The 16,502-nt window shown below is 53.9% G+C and overlaps 6 protein-coding genes across 6 annotated transcripts; 3 read left to right on the top strand and 3 right to left on the bottom strand.

Annotated features, from left to right (window-relative positions):
- Positions 1-56: 56 nt before the first annotated feature.
- PG997_007424 (uncharacterized protein) lies at positions 57-2,137 on the bottom strand (the record flags this gene model as incomplete). Its single annotated transcript, XM_066811739.1, has 2 exons — positions 57-1,600; positions 1,660-2,137. 2 exons carry the CDS (start codon positions 2,135-2,137, stop codon positions 57-59), a joined length of 2,022 nt encoding a protein of 673 aa, XP_066667081.1.
- A 1,717-nt stretch (positions 2,138-3,854) lies between these two features.
- PG997_007423 (eukaryotic translation initiation factor eif-5a) lies at positions 3,855-4,755 on the top strand (the record flags this gene model as incomplete). Its single annotated transcript, XM_066811738.1, has 4 exons — positions 3,855-3,883; positions 4,163-4,432; positions 4,494-4,626; positions 4,685-4,755. Exons 1-4 carry the CDS (start codon positions 3,866-3,868, stop codon positions 4,753-4,755), a joined length of 492 nt encoding a protein of 163 aa, XP_066667080.1. The 5' UTR covers positions 3,855-3,865.
- A 1,028-nt stretch (positions 4,756-5,783) lies between these two features.
- PG997_007422 (uncharacterized protein) lies at positions 5,784-7,541 on the top strand (the record flags this gene model as incomplete). Its single annotated transcript, XM_066811737.1, has 3 exons — positions 5,784-6,432; positions 6,471-7,064; positions 7,123-7,541. The coding sequence occupies 3 exons, from the start codon at positions 5,784-5,786 to the stop codon at positions 7,539-7,541; spliced, it is 1,662 nt and encodes a 553-aa protein (XP_066667079.1).
- A 2,294-nt stretch (positions 7,542-9,835) lies between these two features.
- On the top strand, positions 9,836-11,030 carry PG997_007421 (Yip1 domain-containing protein; the record flags this gene model as incomplete). The annotated part of the gene is made up of 3 exons (XM_066811736.1): positions 9,836-9,883; positions 9,955-10,408; positions 10,501-11,030. 3 exons carry the CDS (start codon positions 9,836-9,838, stop codon positions 11,028-11,030), a joined length of 1,032 nt encoding a protein of 343 aa, XP_066667078.1.
- Positions 11,031-11,523: 493 nt separating this feature from the next.
- Positions 11,524-12,256, bottom strand: PG997_007420 (rhodanese-like domain-containing protein; the record flags this gene model as incomplete). Its single annotated transcript, XM_066811735.1, has 2 exons — positions 11,524-11,856; positions 11,990-12,256. The coding sequence occupies 2 exons, from the start codon at positions 12,254-12,256 to the stop codon at positions 11,524-11,526; spliced, it is 600 nt and encodes a 199-aa protein (XP_066667077.1).
- Positions 12,257-13,042: 786 nt separating this feature from the next.
- Positions 13,043-14,878, bottom strand: PG997_007419 (uncharacterized protein; the record flags this gene model as incomplete). Its single annotated transcript, XM_066811734.1, has 5 exons — positions 13,043-13,081; positions 13,143-13,472; positions 13,523-14,393; positions 14,467-14,617; positions 14,713-14,878. 5 exons carry the CDS (start codon positions 14,876-14,878, stop codon positions 13,043-13,045), a joined length of 1,557 nt encoding a protein of 518 aa, XP_066667076.1.
- Positions 14,879-16,502: the final 1,624 nt, after the last annotated feature.

Raw genomic sequence — 16,502 nt, 5'->3', positions numbered from 1 at the left:
ACTGTCTATTTACCCAAAATATTGGTCATGTTTGGTTTTTTTGCAATTGACACCGGCTAAGATGCTTCCTGGAAGGCCGCTTTCAGGCCCTCGAAATGCTCCTGCTCTTCCTCGGCCAGCTTGCCAGTAGTGTCGCTGATGATGGTCAGGATCAGACTATAATTATTGTACAGGAACCTCTCCCTCTTCCGCTTGTCCGTGCCAAACGCGATACTATACTTGGTCAGGAAAGCCTCCATTTCCGAGCGCAGCCGGCGCAGACTGGTGACCACGGGCTCGTCATCGCCGGCCTCCGTGCTGAGCGCCAAGATGCCGTGGACCAGCTGGCCGAAGCGCTGCGTCGCGACGTGCGGCGCCGCCGACAGCTTGGCCTGTTCCGCCTTGGGCGGCGGCTTGGTCGGGAGCGCCGACGTCAGCGTGCGGACCGACTCCGCATGAGCGCTCATGACGACCTGCAGGCGCGGCCAGAGGAGCATGGCCGTCGCGTTGACGTAGCTGTCCGCGGCCGGCATCTTCCGCCGCTGGAGCTCGAACTGGAAGTGCTGGTTCAGGCGAACGCACAGCAGCAGGCCGAGCGCGTCATAGGTGTCGGTGATCAAGGTCTTGGTAAGCGCCTGTCCCAGTGCGAACGTGGGATCGAAAATGTACGTAAAATTCTTGTTAATGGCAGAATAGGAGAGGGCAGGCGAGAAAAAGGAGGCGAGGAAGGTATACTCGGACGTGGCATTATCAATGAGCGCCAGGTTGAAATTACGGAAAGTGACCTCCAGATAATGGGTGCTCTTCTCCTCTTCTGCCAGGTATGAGGATATGGCACCTTGGTCCCTTGTCTTCAATAAGTCAATACGGCGGCCCAAGTTGAACGCGTCATGCGGCGGACCGGATATCTTGGCCGATCCGAGCACTGTGCCTTTCCGAGATGTGTCCTCGTTGCCAAGAACGTCGGTTTTGTCGAGATTGTGCAGCTTCAGTTTCTTGAGCGCGGCCTCGTAGCGGGTGAATTGGTTGAGATAATACCAGCGCATGGTATTTTGGTACGCCAAGCTAATCTCGTTGGCGAGTTGGGCATGATGCCTGTGGAGGAAGGAAAATAGATCCTTGAAACGGAGGAAGTTCTGCTGTTGTATAATCTGCGCGTTGATGTGTGGTGACCGCAATGCCTTGACCTGCGCAACCAAGAAGTCCCGTATCCTTTCTACTGCCTTGATGACCAACTTCTCTAATAATGGGCCGAGATCTTGGAGCCCTTTGCTGTTCTGGGCGCCGGCGGCATTTTTCTTGTAGGCCGTGGCTCGCTTGTCAACCTCCGCGAGGGCCTTGAGCCAAGCCTCGTCAATATGGCTCTCTGCTATCATGGACACAACCACTGGGGATACACTGATTTCTTCCACGACCGGGCCCAACCCTTTCTCGACTGCCTTCCGGTTCTCGAGCCGTACATTGAGGGCCGTCGAACGGGCTTGTAGCGTTTCGATGTCTGCCGATACGTTCGCCAAGTCGTTCCGGAAGCTCGTCAGGTTCGTCTCCACCGAGCTTAGCACTTCATCACAGCCGCGTATAGATCGATGTAGGTCCTCGAATTTGGTCTTATCGTTCTCGTCTGGCAAGACACATTAGCGGGGAAGAAACAGAGGCGGCTGCGGACGAGACTGAACGTACATTCTTCAACTGTCTGAGTTCTATGTACACCGGGCCCATCTTCGCCGTAGTCTTCGGCATGCGCAAGCTCCGTCAAAGACAGCCCGCCAAAATCGAAGTCGAGATCCAAGGCATCTTCTGTTACCGATTCTGCGGCCCGCTTCGCTGTAGCTGCGGTTTCTGGCTCTTCGCCGAGCAGTCGCTGCAGCACATTGACAGGGTCGGGTCCGTTGTAGGCTGTGGTTGACTGCTTGAGTGCCGAGCCGTTGGCCTTGCGCGAGTAGGCTAGGAGGGATGACGTCGAGGAATCGTTGGAGACGTTGGAGGCCAGTGACTGGAAGGACGACGTGCGCGCGACGAGGCCAGGGCGTTGTTGTGATGTGACATAGGGGCCGAGTCCGCTTGGGGTCCTCCGACCCGGCGATGGTGAATATGCGCGGCTTCCTGGCGGCGTGGTGCTTGGTGTTGTGGCTTGCGCGGCAAGTCGGTCCAACCACATGTTGGGATATGCGACTGCGGATGAATTCCTCTTGAAAGTGCGAGTACGTTATAACCTTGACATGATGGGGTCAGCCCGGAATGAGCGAATTGGTGGCCCTGTTTCGTCTGGCAACAGGTTCGTGGTTGAGGTCGTGGTTCGTAGTTCGTTGTTCGTTGTCCGTTGACGGTATCGGTGATCAATGGCGCCGATAAGCCAAGCAAGCTGTCAATTAGCTGTCGCAGGTAGTGAGTGCTACGGCAACAGCCTCCTATTGACCCTTGAGCTTCAGGGAACATGATTGGTTCAGGGCCCTTTCCCCAGCTAAGGACAGCCCCAGGCCCGAGAGCCACTCCTTGTATGTATTCGAGAGTTCCACCTTTCGATGATACCAATTGAATCTTCCCGCGCAATCAAGATCCGATGCCGACCTCAGCGAGATCAAGTATTGGATGATGTGCAAATAACAGTAAATCAAACACGACCCAGCCACCTATGATCACCATGATCATCAAATGCTTGCAACTGCTTCACTAGTGACCTGGTCGCCCGCCATACGGACGTTCGGTCTGCAACTCTGACTTTTGGTTCGTATGCACGAGTGATACGTACTGTTTGCGCAAGGCCGACTCACAACGCAAGACGACTGCATACCTGCTTCACATGTACGGTTTGTGTCGGGGAAATAGGCTAGGTGGTCTACAGGCTGAATTCCTGTCTCGGCTGGGCACATGCACTTGAAGCTGTGGCTGACTGCACGATGTTTACATGCTGAAGCACACACCGATGATAAGCTCCAGGAACTTCCCCGGCCGCTTAACACTGCTACAACACTGCTATCAATGGAAGATCGAATCGAGGAGTGGTGTAGAGTTAGGTACCCCCTAGATCGGAGTTAAAGCACACCAAACAGAGCTCTTATTCAGATTCAACTGTAGAGCAAGCTTGATACGGACGGCTGTCTGATAGTGCGTACAGTTCTGTAGGCCAAGCCCCAGCCAGAAGAGCTGTTTGCCATGGATAATCCACACCTGGGTGGGTAGAAACGCTGCCATGCCTCCCTCACGTTTAAGCGCTTGCGCGTGAGCGACTAGGCCAGTGTCCTGGCTGGCCACCCACCATGCAGACCGTGAGATGGCCATTTATAAGGGGCATCCAAGCAGTCAGTCGAGTTCGGTAGCAAACTGGGACAGAGAGAGAGAGACTGATGAGACTGGGACCGACGAAGAGAGAGAGAGGGAGAGGGAGAGAGGCGCATGGCGGCGCATGGCGACCAGACTGGAGAGGCGAATGAATGAGTGAATGCAATGAGTACGAAGCCCCACCTTGAACCTTTTGCTCCAGCATCCATTTTAGGCGTGTACGGGATCATTACCTCTCATGGGAAGAAAAAAAAGGTACATGCCTAGGTTGGGCCAATCTGGACCGGTGCTATTGGCTGAGTTCACCCCTCACACAGTCTTGCCTCCCTTGGGATTTGTGAATTTTTTAATTTTTTTCAAAAGGCTGCTGGCTTCTGGGCTTGCCTGACACCCAGAAAGTGGTCCTCCCCCCGCCCACCAAAGCCTTCTGCTCCCCGACCCAAAAAAGAGTACTTCAACCCATCATTGGCAATTCTCTTCCCCTCCAACTTCAACTCTTTTGGTGTTGGAAAGCCGCTCAGTCCATCGTCCATCCATTCCATTCTCCCTTCTTTTTCTTTCCTCTCACCAATACCAACTTACCACTTTGCTCAACCGCTAAGTCAAGATGGCTGACGACTCCGCCGTAAGTCACAATATTCCTTCCCGTCTTCTGTTGTTGCTGTTGTCGAGCCCTGCGACGTCCTGTGGTGGTGGTGCTGGTGGTAGCGAAGGGGATTTTCCACCCCGCATCTCACACAGATACATTTTGCCTAGCGAACCCCGCGACGCATTGCAACCAAACGAAGGCAGCAGTGCTCAGCGCTTTTTGCTTCGAAAATCGCCATCACATCACGAGCATATCAAATTGCAACTCGATTTTTTCTGCAGAGGATGGATGTACTAACACGAATGTTTTTGGCAGCATGATCACACCTTCGATGCCCCGGCTGATGCCGGTGCTTCGGACACCTTCCCCATGCAGTGTTCTGCCCTGCGCAAGAACGGCTTCGTCTGCATCAAGAACCGCCCTTGCAAGATCGTCGACATGTCTACCTCCAAGACTGGAAAGCACGGTCACGCCAAGGTCCATCTGGTCGCCATCGACATCTTCACCGGCAAGAAGCTCGAAGATCTCTGCCCCTCCACCCACAACATGGACGTCCCCAACGTCAAGCGTCGCGAGTACCAGCTTGTAAGTTGTCTCTAGAAGCTGCTAGTCAAACCAGCGTGGGTTCTAAAATGTGACAAACTAGCTCGACATCTCCGACGATGGTTTCCTGTCCCTGATGGGTGACGATGGTGAGACCAAGGACGATGTTCGCATGCCCGATGGTGAGATTGGTGACAAGATTACCAAGCTCTTCACCACCGAGGAGAAGGACACCAGTAAGTTTCTATACCGTTGGACCGCACACAAATGGACTGTTCGCTGACACTATTCTAGACGTTGTCATTCTCACTGCCATGGGTGAGCAGTCCGCCATTGAGGCCAAGGAGGCTCCTCGTGGCTCCTAAGCAATCTCTCTGATTGCAGAATCTACGATGGCGACCTCTGGTGACTAGTATGGGCGACTATGCATCTTGACGAAAGATGTTAGATGTCAGTTGCATACGGGCAATATCTGAGGAGGATACTACTCGAAGCCGTTGATGTCTGGGGCTTCACCAAACCCCATTTTGGTCGTTCTGTTGGCGGATTCTATCTGGACACATAGCCTTGTTTCCGCTGGGTACATGATGCAGCGTCATCATCCGCACGATTTTCCCCATTTCACCTTATCGTATTATTTTCCTCTGCTATGTCCTCGACAAGAGGCAGTGAGTATGAGGATCATGGAAACAAAACAAAAAAACAAGGCTAGGGAACCTTCTGGCGAAGACAATTTGTCCTATAGAATTTACGAATTCCACATGAACCTTTTTTTTGCTACGTGTGTGCCATGTGTGCGATATGTGCAAGTGGATTTACAGAATCATTTGAGCTCCTCTAATAGCAGTATTCAGCAGCTGCAAGATGCTAAAAACTTGAAGATACTAGCGGCCTTAATGTTCTATGTACATAAGGCGACTGGCAGTAGAATACAACGAAAGTCTTATTTTGCTCGGTGATAATGATACTACGAGACGGAAGGAATCAAGCAGCACGGACGGAGTTGCGCAGGCCCATTTTAGCCTCATGGCACTTTTTAAGGCTATCTGCATACCCGTTGTGGATGGAACTTCCCATATCCATCGTTAAAAGTGATCCCATCATGCTACCGGATGCCTAGCCCCGGTTGCCTCAAACTGTAACGGCATCTCCGATTATTGCTGATATGCACCTTGACGGGATGGCCTTCACCAACTTCAGCGCACACCCTAGCTTAAGAAATTTCTCCTAGGTCCGCCCCTGACCGAAAGAGCACTACAAGGGCTGGCCACCTGCTGTAATCGAGTACAGTGATAAGGGGTAACATATTGAGTTGTTCGGCCATCAAACAACCAAGCCGAACGCTTGAGTCAAGGCGTATTGATTGGCTGCACCTACCAAAAGCGAGCGCGAAATGGCCCCCGGCGACTACCAGCGCATGCCGGCAGGGGAGCGCTGCGAGGAGTGTGGCTCTCGTCATTGGTACTCGGAGGATGCTCTGCGGTACTGTCGCAATGGTCACCGGCTCGAGGGATACGCGCCCCATGAGGCTGGCGAGGACGAGTACGGCACCACTGGCAAAGTGCATCGCCGGAAGAAGGAGAAGCGAGAGCGGGCTGCGGTGAAGCTGGAAGGCGCCGCGGGACGAGAACTATACCTCGAATGCCTGCAAATCATCCTGAGGAAACAGGTCTGGTGGCTCATCAAGGAGCGTGGCCTTCCGGCTGAGCTGGAAGAGATTGTCAGGGCATTCTGGGGTTTGAGGGTGAGGGACCTCCCCGCCCACGATGACGAGTTCCAGCGAGACTCGAGTGCTGGGAATAGCGAGGCCGATATCAGGGATGGAGAGCTAAGCGATGGGCCTATTGAGACAAACCGAGTGTGGCGCCCGCAGCCAGGGAAGGGTATGAATCTTCCGGCGCTGATAGACACGCTCGCGCTCTGTTATCTTGGTTGCTTTACACTCCGCCTCCCTATATCGACAGCGACCTTCTGCCACTGGGCTCAGCGCGGGGATTTGGAGTTTCTAGCCGCGGTATGGGATCCTATCTCTGCTATTGCACGTATATCGAAAAGCACCACTGACTAACGAAACGTGTAGATCAATGGACTGCCCAAAAACGTCCAGGACCGGTTGCCTGCGGGTTATCATCGTTCACTACAGATCCGGGATCACATCCCCCGGGAAAGCTCCAATCCGCGGTCCGAGAGATGGCCATCTCATTCAATGTCAATTACGAGGTCAAATTTCCGCCCCTGAACCATATCCCTGTCCTACTCCAGCTCATGAGAGACCTCACATTGCCCGTGGAGGTTTTCCTCAGTGTGAAGTGCATGGCCGAAATCCTGGAAGCAGACTTCTCCTACCCGACGCGGGACAAGCAACGCATTCTATCAACAGATGACCCGGAGGTGCTCCTCCTTGCACTGGTTGTAGTGTCAACCAAGCTACTGCATCCTCTTGACGGGGTTAGCAGAAGACCAATCACACATGACGACCCCAGAGTTATGCAGATTGACTGGAAGCAATGGGAAGCTGTACGGACGAAACAGGCCGAAGCCGTCCGCGGTCTTCAGCGTGGAGAGGAACACACGATCACCGCTTGGGAAGCAGTGACAGCAGATAAGACCGACACAGAGAAATGGCTGAACTACTTCGAGCGGATGTTCGTACAAACCGGAGCAACCCCCAAGAGTAAGTTATGCCAACTGCCCCCTTGCCCGTCTTTAGCAAGCCTAACAGTGAGATACAGCCCCAGAAGTGGCCACGCGGATGTTCCAAGGTGGCTCCAACGTATCCGGCAACGATCCGAATAAAGACGCCCCGGGCCAGCGCGATCAGGATGAGCTGGTCGTGGAGCGGTACCAATCCGTGAACAGCACCATGAAGATTATCGAGCCAGAGCAGGCGGGAGAGATGTTTGATAAGAAGGGCAGAGCCATAACGTCCGAACGTGATTACTGCCCAGTATGGCGTACAGAAGATGACCTACCCAGAACAGCCAGGATGTTTTACAAGGAGGCCGCAAAGACGGCGGCCGTTCCCCTGCGCAGTCTGATCAACGCCGCTGCGCAGGTCGAACGACGCTTGGAGATTTGGTGCGTGCAAAGAGAGAGGGCGAGACGTATAGAGGCTATGGAGACAGAGACAGATGGGGAAAATGTTCCATAAGGATATGCTGGTGCAGTTGAAGCTTCGTAGTCACACTCGAGATCATTACAGACTTACAGTCTCTGGGTATGGTCTGGGGAATTGGCAGTGGAGGTTGTTGCCAAACACCTGCATGATATGTGGTTTTTAGAGATACCCAATATGAAACCTATTTGAGATTCATTTTGAAGAGAGCCTCTACCCGTGATATTTGTCAATTTACGCAAGAGGCCATCGTGGATGGTTGGTGTACAGCAGAGGCAACACATCGCAGTCGTCAGGGCATACACTGAAGCTCAATACAGGCTAGGTGCATAGCTCGAAGCCCTCTAGCATTATGCATTAACCGGGGCTCAGCAGGCCTATCAGCAATCAGCTGGTCACAGCGGGTCCGTGCACAGCGCACACTTCCACACTCCAAAATTCGCCCCGGTGCGAGTCACCTGATAAGGTCTTTTGTCCAGAAAAGTTCCCGGTCCCCCACCACACCTTGCAGAAGTCTCTCTCAACATCCAAATCGATCATCACCACATCGACGACGAAGACCGGCAACCAGTAAGTAGACCCTCGACGGCGACGGCGGCGCCGGATGCTGCGCAATCTGATTGACGATGAGCTAATAAATGAACAGTGCAGATGTAAGCAACTCTCTCACCCAACCCGCGAACCGCCCACGAACGACGACACAACCCGACGTCTTGAATATTACGAAATGGAACGAAAATACTAATGATTCTCCCAACAGCTTCGTGAAGACCCTGACGGGCAAGACCATCACCCTTGAGGTGGAGTCGAGCGACACCATCGACAATGTCAAGTCCAAGATCCAGGACAAGGAGGGCATTCCCCCGGATCAGCAGCGTCTGATCTTCGCCGGCAAGCAGCTTGAGGACGGCCGCACTCTTTCCGACTACAACATCCAGAAGGTACGCATTTGATCTTTATTTTGCATTCTGCTCTGCGCAGAGGATTCCTGGCCTGGACATCGGGGAAGAGATTGGGGTTTGGCGCGGTGGTCCACGGCCCCAACGGCTATTCGCTGTTTGGAGTATGGCTGCGGATGCTCAGCAGATGCGTATCTCCCATGGCGCTACGTACTGTGGCAGTCATTGAGAAGTCGAGCATTGTGCGATTGTTGCGACATTTGTCGGACTTTCGGATCGAGCATCCGTGGCCTCGATTTGATGTTGGATCACGCATCCTCTCAAATCATGACGGGCCCAAACCACCAACCAATTCGTCAAAGCGTCTCGTCCCCGATGAATTGGGCAAACTGTTATATCATACCAGCTTGCAATGGGTCACTAACAATATTCTTCCTACAGGAGTCTACCCTCCACTTGGTCCTGCGCCTGCGTGGTGGTATCATTGAGCCCTCGCTGAAGGCTCTGGCCAGCAAGTTCAACTGCGACAAGATGATCTGCCGCAAGTGCTACGTAAGTTATTATCCTGGTAGTACGATGATGCATGTCGTCAGTTGCTAACCCGTACCTCAGGCTCGCCTCCCTCCCCGAGCCACCAACTGCAGAAAGCGAAAGTGCGGCCACACCAACCAGCTGCGCCCCAAGAAGAAGCTCAAATAGACGATTTCTTCTCTCATCTCTCGGCGTACCTGGGTTTGGCATCATGATGACACTGATCGAAAATATACGAGTTGTCATTTTCGGGCTTGCTTGTTTCTACGATGGAACGGACGTGGTCTAGGTAGAGACAGTTTTGAGCTATGATACACGTTAAATCACTGCTTTTCTGATGCACCTTTGCTCCTGCTTCTACGTGAATGCCACATTGCTATTGCTTTCGTAGACGAAGGCCTATACAAGGATTGATGCTTCTAATACCATGATATCTGCCTTCAAATTGCTAGTGCACAAACTCATCGGCAACTGAAATTCAAATGGATTGTACGAGATCGAGAATAGAATGACAATAGACAATACATCATATCACGAGTTGATATACCAGATCGCAGCAGACATGTCATAAGATTGATCCCATGTTGTATCACGAACAGGTGGATGAGGCTTATTCGGAGGTACGTACCTCTGTACCCTTGGGGATCAATCATCAAACGGGGCCATTAGCGCGACTACCAGGATGACCGACGTGCATGGATAGCTCCCGGAGAGCTTGGGGTGGACGGGAAAAGCTCGGGCTGCTTCCGTGGCCTCAATCAACCGTCAACTTCGAGACAGCTATCTCTAACGACATTGAAGCACCGGCAACTATCCAAACCGAAACGAGCAGCGACGTTGGTTGTGCTCATCATCATACCATAGCAGTTCTGTCATTCACAGTTGGTCCGATCCTTCGAGATGTCCGGTGCAGGAGGCTACGACGCCGTCGTGGACGTGGACGATGAGGTACGTATCCCGCAGCTCCTGACACGCAAGCCGGGAACGCTATACATCGCGAGATGGCGAAGTTCGAATAGCTACCGCAACCAATGCGGAACTCAGCTCTAACACATGGGAACGCGCAGGGTGATCTGGGTCATACCGACCTGCAGGAAGACCTTGAATTCCACAACTCGACCTTCACCAACACTGCGGGCGGGCGCAACAAGGGTGCCTCCAATGTAGGGGGCCTCCCACCGCCGGCGACGGCCGCGTCCGGCTCGGGCTCCTCGTCGAAGCGATACCTCTGGACCATGTCTTTCTACGCGCAATTCTTCGACGTCGACACGTCCTCGGTGCTGCAGCGGTGCTGGGCGGCGCTCTACCCGCGCGCCAACTTCCTCGACGTGCTCGAGGGCAACCCGGACTTGTACGGGCCCTTCTGGATCGCCACCACCGTCGTCTTCATCCTCTTCATCGCGGGCACCATCAGCCAGTGGAACGCCATGGTTGGCAACGGGCCATTCCTGTACGACTTTAGGCTGCTAAGCGGTAAGTTCTCTCTGTTCCTTGCCCCCTAGCCTAACTCCTTCGCGTTGCGTATGGATCCTGGACAAGATACTAATTGTGCTGGATATATACAGGTGCCGCCGGTCTTATCTACGGTTACACCCTTGTCATCCCCGTCCTCCTCTTCGGCGCCCTCAAATACTTCGGCTCCGAGAGCGCCAACCTGATGGAGTGCTGGGCTCTCTACGGCTACGCGAACCTGATCTGGATCCCCGTGGCCCTGGTCAGCTGGTCGCAGATCCAGATCCTCAACTACGTCTTCGTCGGCGTCGGCCTCGGCATGTCGGTCGCCTTCCTGCTGCGCAACATGTACCCCGTGCTTAGCGCCACGGACCGCCAGACGAGCAAGATCCTCCTGATCCTGGTCGTCGCCCTGCACTGCGGCCTCGCCATCGCCATCAAGGTGCTCTTCTTCAAGGCCGGCAGCCCGGTGGCAAAGGAGACGCCGGCGCCCCCTGCGGAACCGCCCAAGCCCGGCGAGGGCGGCGAGGGGGTGCGGCGATGCTGCTTGCCCGATTCTTGCTGTCTTAGGAATAGAGCGGCCGAGGGAACGGGGAAGAAGAACAACTTGGGCGGACTAGTTCTAGCTGAATTAGGAAAATGAGAGAAAGACGGGGGAAAACGTGACCCGGCGTTGCTCAGGGGAGCTCTTGCAATGGAATTTCTGTTATGTACACTAGGTAGCTCAATGCATTGATACCACGGTTTGGCTTTATACTAGCAACCTACTTCCTACATCCTAAGTTTCCCGGCTGATGCTGTTGTAATCCTCGCGGTATGGTCTTTCATATATGTAGATGCGCCGCGTTGTCTCTTGGTCTTGGGCCAAGTTCCCTCATACTCCCCGGTGATAGATTAGCCTACGCTGTCCTACTATCACCGAGTCGGTGTCTACAGTAGGTATTAGATGGCTAGCTTCCTACCGCCTTGTCGAGTCTAAATACCGTCTCATTCACGCTGTCAAACTTTATATATGCGATTCCCCAGATTCGTCCAGCACTGTAGTAGGATGTTCATGGATCGCATGCCATTGCGCCCAATCTGTGCTTGTATTCTTTCTACTATTTCTTTCTTTCTTTATTCATCTTCATGCACATTCAACTCCTCTCACCTCTCAATCTTCCCCCCTTCCCGCTCCACTCGACCCAGCTCCCCGGGTACTCCCCAACCTTCTTCCAGCCCGCCTCACGCGCGATGCCCGCCGCGGCGCGGCTGCGCACGCCGGCCTTGCAGTAGAACACGACCTCGTCCTCGTCGGGCTGCGGGCGCGCGAACCCGTACCGGTCCTCGAACTCCTCGGCGCTGATGTGGAAGCTGTCCGGGCTCGTCGTGATGGGGATGTTGAGGGCGCCCGGGATCCGGCCCGTCGAGGCGAGTTCGGAGGGTTCGCGGACGTCGATTAGGGTTACGTTTTGGGGGAGGGATTGGATCTGGTGGGGAGAGGGGGTGGTGGGTTAGCGTTTCGTCTGGTTGGACTTTTTGATTCTTTTGTTTGTGGTGAGATGTGATGGGAAAGGTATAGAGATAGTGATATAGCGAGTCGAGTAGCGCAGCGCAACATACCTCTTCGAAACTCCAGATCTTGCTCCCCGTCGCCGACTCCGAAGACCAGCGCACGCTGCCAGACAAGACGCGATTAGGTCGCCAGGACGGCAGAAGCTGAGGCCGAGCGATGTTGGCACCAACAGCAGCAGCGCGGGAGGACGAGGAGGAGCTGTGCAGACGAGCTGCCGCAGGCGAAGCGATGCAGCGCACTGCCCGAGGCGAGGCGCGCGAGCTTGCCCGCAGCAGAGTCTGCGTGCTCAAGGTCTGGAGAGATTTGGATGCCATTGTAAACCGGTATATGTTCTCGTTTGTCGTCGTTCAATGGGGGAAGAGACGGGAATGTTGTTTGTAGTATCTTGGAGATAGCTATCTCTCGCCGACCCGCTTCCACACATGGGGATAAGAGCTGTTGGCGCCTATGACGTGGGGACTGGACCAACCCCAGAGCTTCACTACAGAACCGTGGGGGCACCTAAAATACAGCATGTACTTTCACAACACTACGGAATAGGTTTCGATATAGTGTTCAATTGACTTGGATTATTCTCGAGACAAAGGGGAGTAATGAATTTCGTATCATAAAGTAATAAAGAAACTACTCCCCGATTGAATATGCGAGGTTACAGTAGAGTGAATATAAAACTCATGAAGCGGGATTCAACTCGAGACAGGATTACACAGTGATATCACCCAGTATTCTCATAAGCACATAGTTTCAAGCAGTACTGACCAGACTTTCATGATGAGTTCCAAGCTCAAGTAGGGGTATGATAGGTTTTACTTCTTTTGTTTCGTATCTACTTCAAAGTCGTAGACTTGCCAACGGACCGCCACATCGATGTGGCGCGTCTCTATGGCTTTTGGGTAAGCATATATACAGGTGAAGGTATTACAAGGTGTTTTTAAAAAAGCCGGCAGCGGCCGTGGTCATTACCAAGCCCAATCACGGATGTGGCGATCGCTAACGCCATCACATGACTTTGGGGCCTGTCCTCTCATAAGTAAGCGTTCCCGGAATGCCGGCGCAAGGGGGTATTAGGATGTTTGTGCTGAGCCGCAACTTAATGCCGACTACCACTTTCGATCCGTGAAAGTCAATGGGCAATCATCCTAGAGGCCTGGTTAGTAAAATGCTGATAATAATAAGAATCAGACGACGGGTAAAACGAACCTTGGGGAAGATGGTGGCAAACACCTTAATCTCTTCAGAAAGAGGCGTGGCATGGTGCTTCCAGTCCAGAAGCAGCGAAGCCTTGCCAATCATGAGAGCAAGGTTGAGCTGAGCGTAGTGCTGTCCCAGGCAGTAGTGAGCACCAGTGCCGAACACCAGGAAGTTCTTGGAACCCTTGACCTCGGCGTCACCAGTGTAGTATCGCTCCGGGTCGAACTCGTCGGGCCTCTCGTATACGTCGGGATCGCGAAGGGCCATGTACGTCGTGGGGATCAACATGGCGCCCTTGGGGACGGTGTACGAGTCGGTGATGGGGAACGGCTTCTTGACCTCGTAGGGAACCATCAGGACAGGGGGCGGTAACGCAGGAGCTCCTTCACCACAGCGCGCGTGTAGGCCATCGATTCGAGCTGGTCCATGTTCACGGCAGCGTGGATGTCGCCGTTGCGCACCTTGTGGTTTTCCTCACGGACGCGGTCGAGAACGTCGGGTCGCTGGGCCATGATCTGGAAGAGGTAGGTGGAGGCGCTGCTGGTGGCATCCTGGGAGGCGAACAGGAAGGTGAAGAGGGTCTGGGAAATCTCCATGTCGGTGAACTCGCGGATCATGGGCATGGGCTTCTCGATGCCCTCCGTCGACAGGCCCTTCTCGGTAGCCTCGCGCCATTTGCGGGAGTTGATCATGTCCTTGATCCAGGCGTCCATGATGCAGGTAACTTCACCGCCGGCGTTCATGCGGACCTTGGCCTTGGCCGCGCACTTGGCAAACTCGTTCATGACCATATCGGCCGCCTTCTTGCCGCGCCACGTCTTGGTGAAGGGAATGATGATGGGGAAGTTGACGAGCTCCAGAGCCTCGGTGACCAGGAAGTAGTCGACAGTGATGCGCTTGATGGCGTCCTCCGAAATGTAGTATCCGACAAAGGTGCGGCAGGAGAGGGCGGTGATGATCTCACGGAACTCCTGCATGAAGGGAATGGGCTGTCCCTGGTTCTCCTTGGTGATGTCCGTCCAGCGGGCGAAGTAATGGCGCAGAACGTCCTCCTGGCGGGGCAGGTAGCACTCCAGGGCCTTGCGGGTGAAGAGGCCGTTGAGACCCTTGCGGTAGTCGACATGCTCCTTGCCGTCCAAGAAGACCCAGCTCTTCGCGCCGAGAATCTTGTGGGCGACATCGACGACACAAGGCTTCGCGTAGGCGGGCGCATTGAACACCTTGCGGGCCAAGTCACGGGTCGACGCAATAACTACAAACCTGCAGAAGAAGCAATACTTGGGTTAGATTTCCAGTGCGTCGCGTTGGAAGGATTTTGTCGGTGGGCACGTACTTGTGAAAGACGGAGACGCAGCTGAGGGGACCGCTCTTCCATTTCGCATAGTATTCCTCGAACTTGGGGTTCACCGACTGGAGGAAAGGCCCAATAAACGGTTCCTTGAAAGCAGGGCCAACAATGTTGCCCTTGCTCAGCTGGTAACTAACTGCAGCGCGGGAAAGAGAGAAAGAGTCAGCATATACATGCACACGAGTAAGGATCATCCCAATGGGATGGCAGCTGTGTGGAGGGCGCGCATACTCTGATCGTAGGCGATGGCCAGGGCCAGCAGGGTGGCGATCCAGGTCAGGATGCCGGCATTGGAGATGGTGTCGACGACAAAGTCCACGTGCGGTGGGAGGTTGAGGTTGACGGCAGCGAACTTCTCGGCCAGCGGCGACGAGAAGCTGCTGGCGTTGGAAGCCATGTCTTTTAGAAGATGTTCGTGAATCCCGATACTGTGTGTGTTGTTCTGTTGTTATTGTGTCCGGGTCGGTTACGGTAACAGGCTGGTTACGGGCGGCGTGTGTTCTGGCGCTGGAGGGGGAGGGTCCTCGGCAGGGAAACTAGGTTTCGTACTTCTTTAGGGAGAGCAAAGGGACGCGAGGGTGTCGCCGACAGGTCAAAAAAGGAAAATCCGCCAGCACGGAAAGGAAAAGGTTGGGAAACAGAAAGAGGAGGGTAGATCCTGCTTAAGGAAGATCAGCTTCCCAGGTCGCAGATGGGAAAGGGCGGCACGCCGGGGTCTGGTCTGGTGTAGGAATTATCTGCGGAAAGATGAGCGGGCACGACACTACTTCGAGTAAAACAGGCGTCCAGCGGTCGAAATTTGCTTGCGTTTAAATTGCTATCATCCCAAGTAGACACATTGGCAGCACTCCGCAGGAAGTCCCGGACCCTGACACCAAACGGCAGGCGATCCGCTCCCCTACGACAATATGGCCCCTAGGGTCCCTATCAACAGCACTATGGTCCCCTCTGGAGGTCGCTACAGTGGACCCCCTTTTACTCATCATTCTGGAAAGCATCGAAGGCATAAGGCCCTGTTTTATTTTCTAAGTCCGGTTACATGTAGGATTGCTAACGTCTCGTGCCTGCGTGCCTGCGTGCCTGCGTGCTGCGAGCTGAGCTCAACAGAAGGGCTGTCTCGCTGTCAGAGGAACGGACTGGCTGGCGCGACGGGGGGTGCCGCCCCAAAATCCGCAAAAAAGAAAAAAAAAGCAGATCGCCTCGGCGCTGCTAGGTTAACAACAGTGCTTTTATTTTTTTCATGTTACTGAATTGGCCAGAAGGCCAATGGCATAAGAGCATTTGTGTCAGGGGCGGGCTGTCGAGCCGTAGCCCACCCCACCCTGTCCACCCCCAATCGATTGCCTATTTGCCTATTTCGAAGCTGTCACGCCCATTGACTTTCTGACTGGCTGCTAGTGTCGGGAATTACATCGTCAGAACCTGTGCCAGAAGCTCAACTGGTCAGACGCTTGCGGTGGCGGCTACCCGGTTGAACACTGCAACACGCCACTGGCCGCTGGGTATCGCGAATGATGCAGCTGAGGTAACCTCATGTCTTACGATCCTTACATACGCATCTGCTTACGGGCATCTTAAACCGGGTCGCGCAAATCCCATTTCGTTCTCAAACGCTGACCGACTGGAGACAATCTGTGAAAAATGTAGGGTCGGGTGGCAGCATCTTAAGCATATCGGCTAGTCTGTTGGGTAGTCTAGTTTTCTGGTTCTGGTTCTGGTTCTGGCTCTGGTAGGTACCTGTTCGCCCGTAGTCACAGTAGGCTATCTGATAGGCAGGGATCACTTGTTTCTGCGACAGCGTGCAAATTGGTAAGCATGAACAGCAAATGACCGGCAAACCAGCTCGCGTAATTCTTCAGCATACTGTACTATATCTCATCTGATTACCTAGCGATCTCGCTACTAGTGACCAAACCAAACACAAAATATTGATCACAATTGATCGCACTCACACCGACTTGGCGAGTTGAGCAGCATGCGGCCCCTTCTAAAGCACTGGCTTGCGCCTTGGCGCGTATGAT

Source organism: Apiospora hydei, assembly GCF_038363865.1.
Source record: "Apiospora hydei strain CBS 114990 chromosome Unknown utg000006l_segment0_segment0, whole genome shotgun sequence".
Classification (NCBI taxonomy): Eukaryota; Fungi; Ascomycota; class Sordariomycetes; order Amphisphaeriales; family Apiosporaceae; genus Apiospora; species Apiospora hydei.
This window is presented reverse-complemented; position numbering and strand designations above follow the sequence as displayed.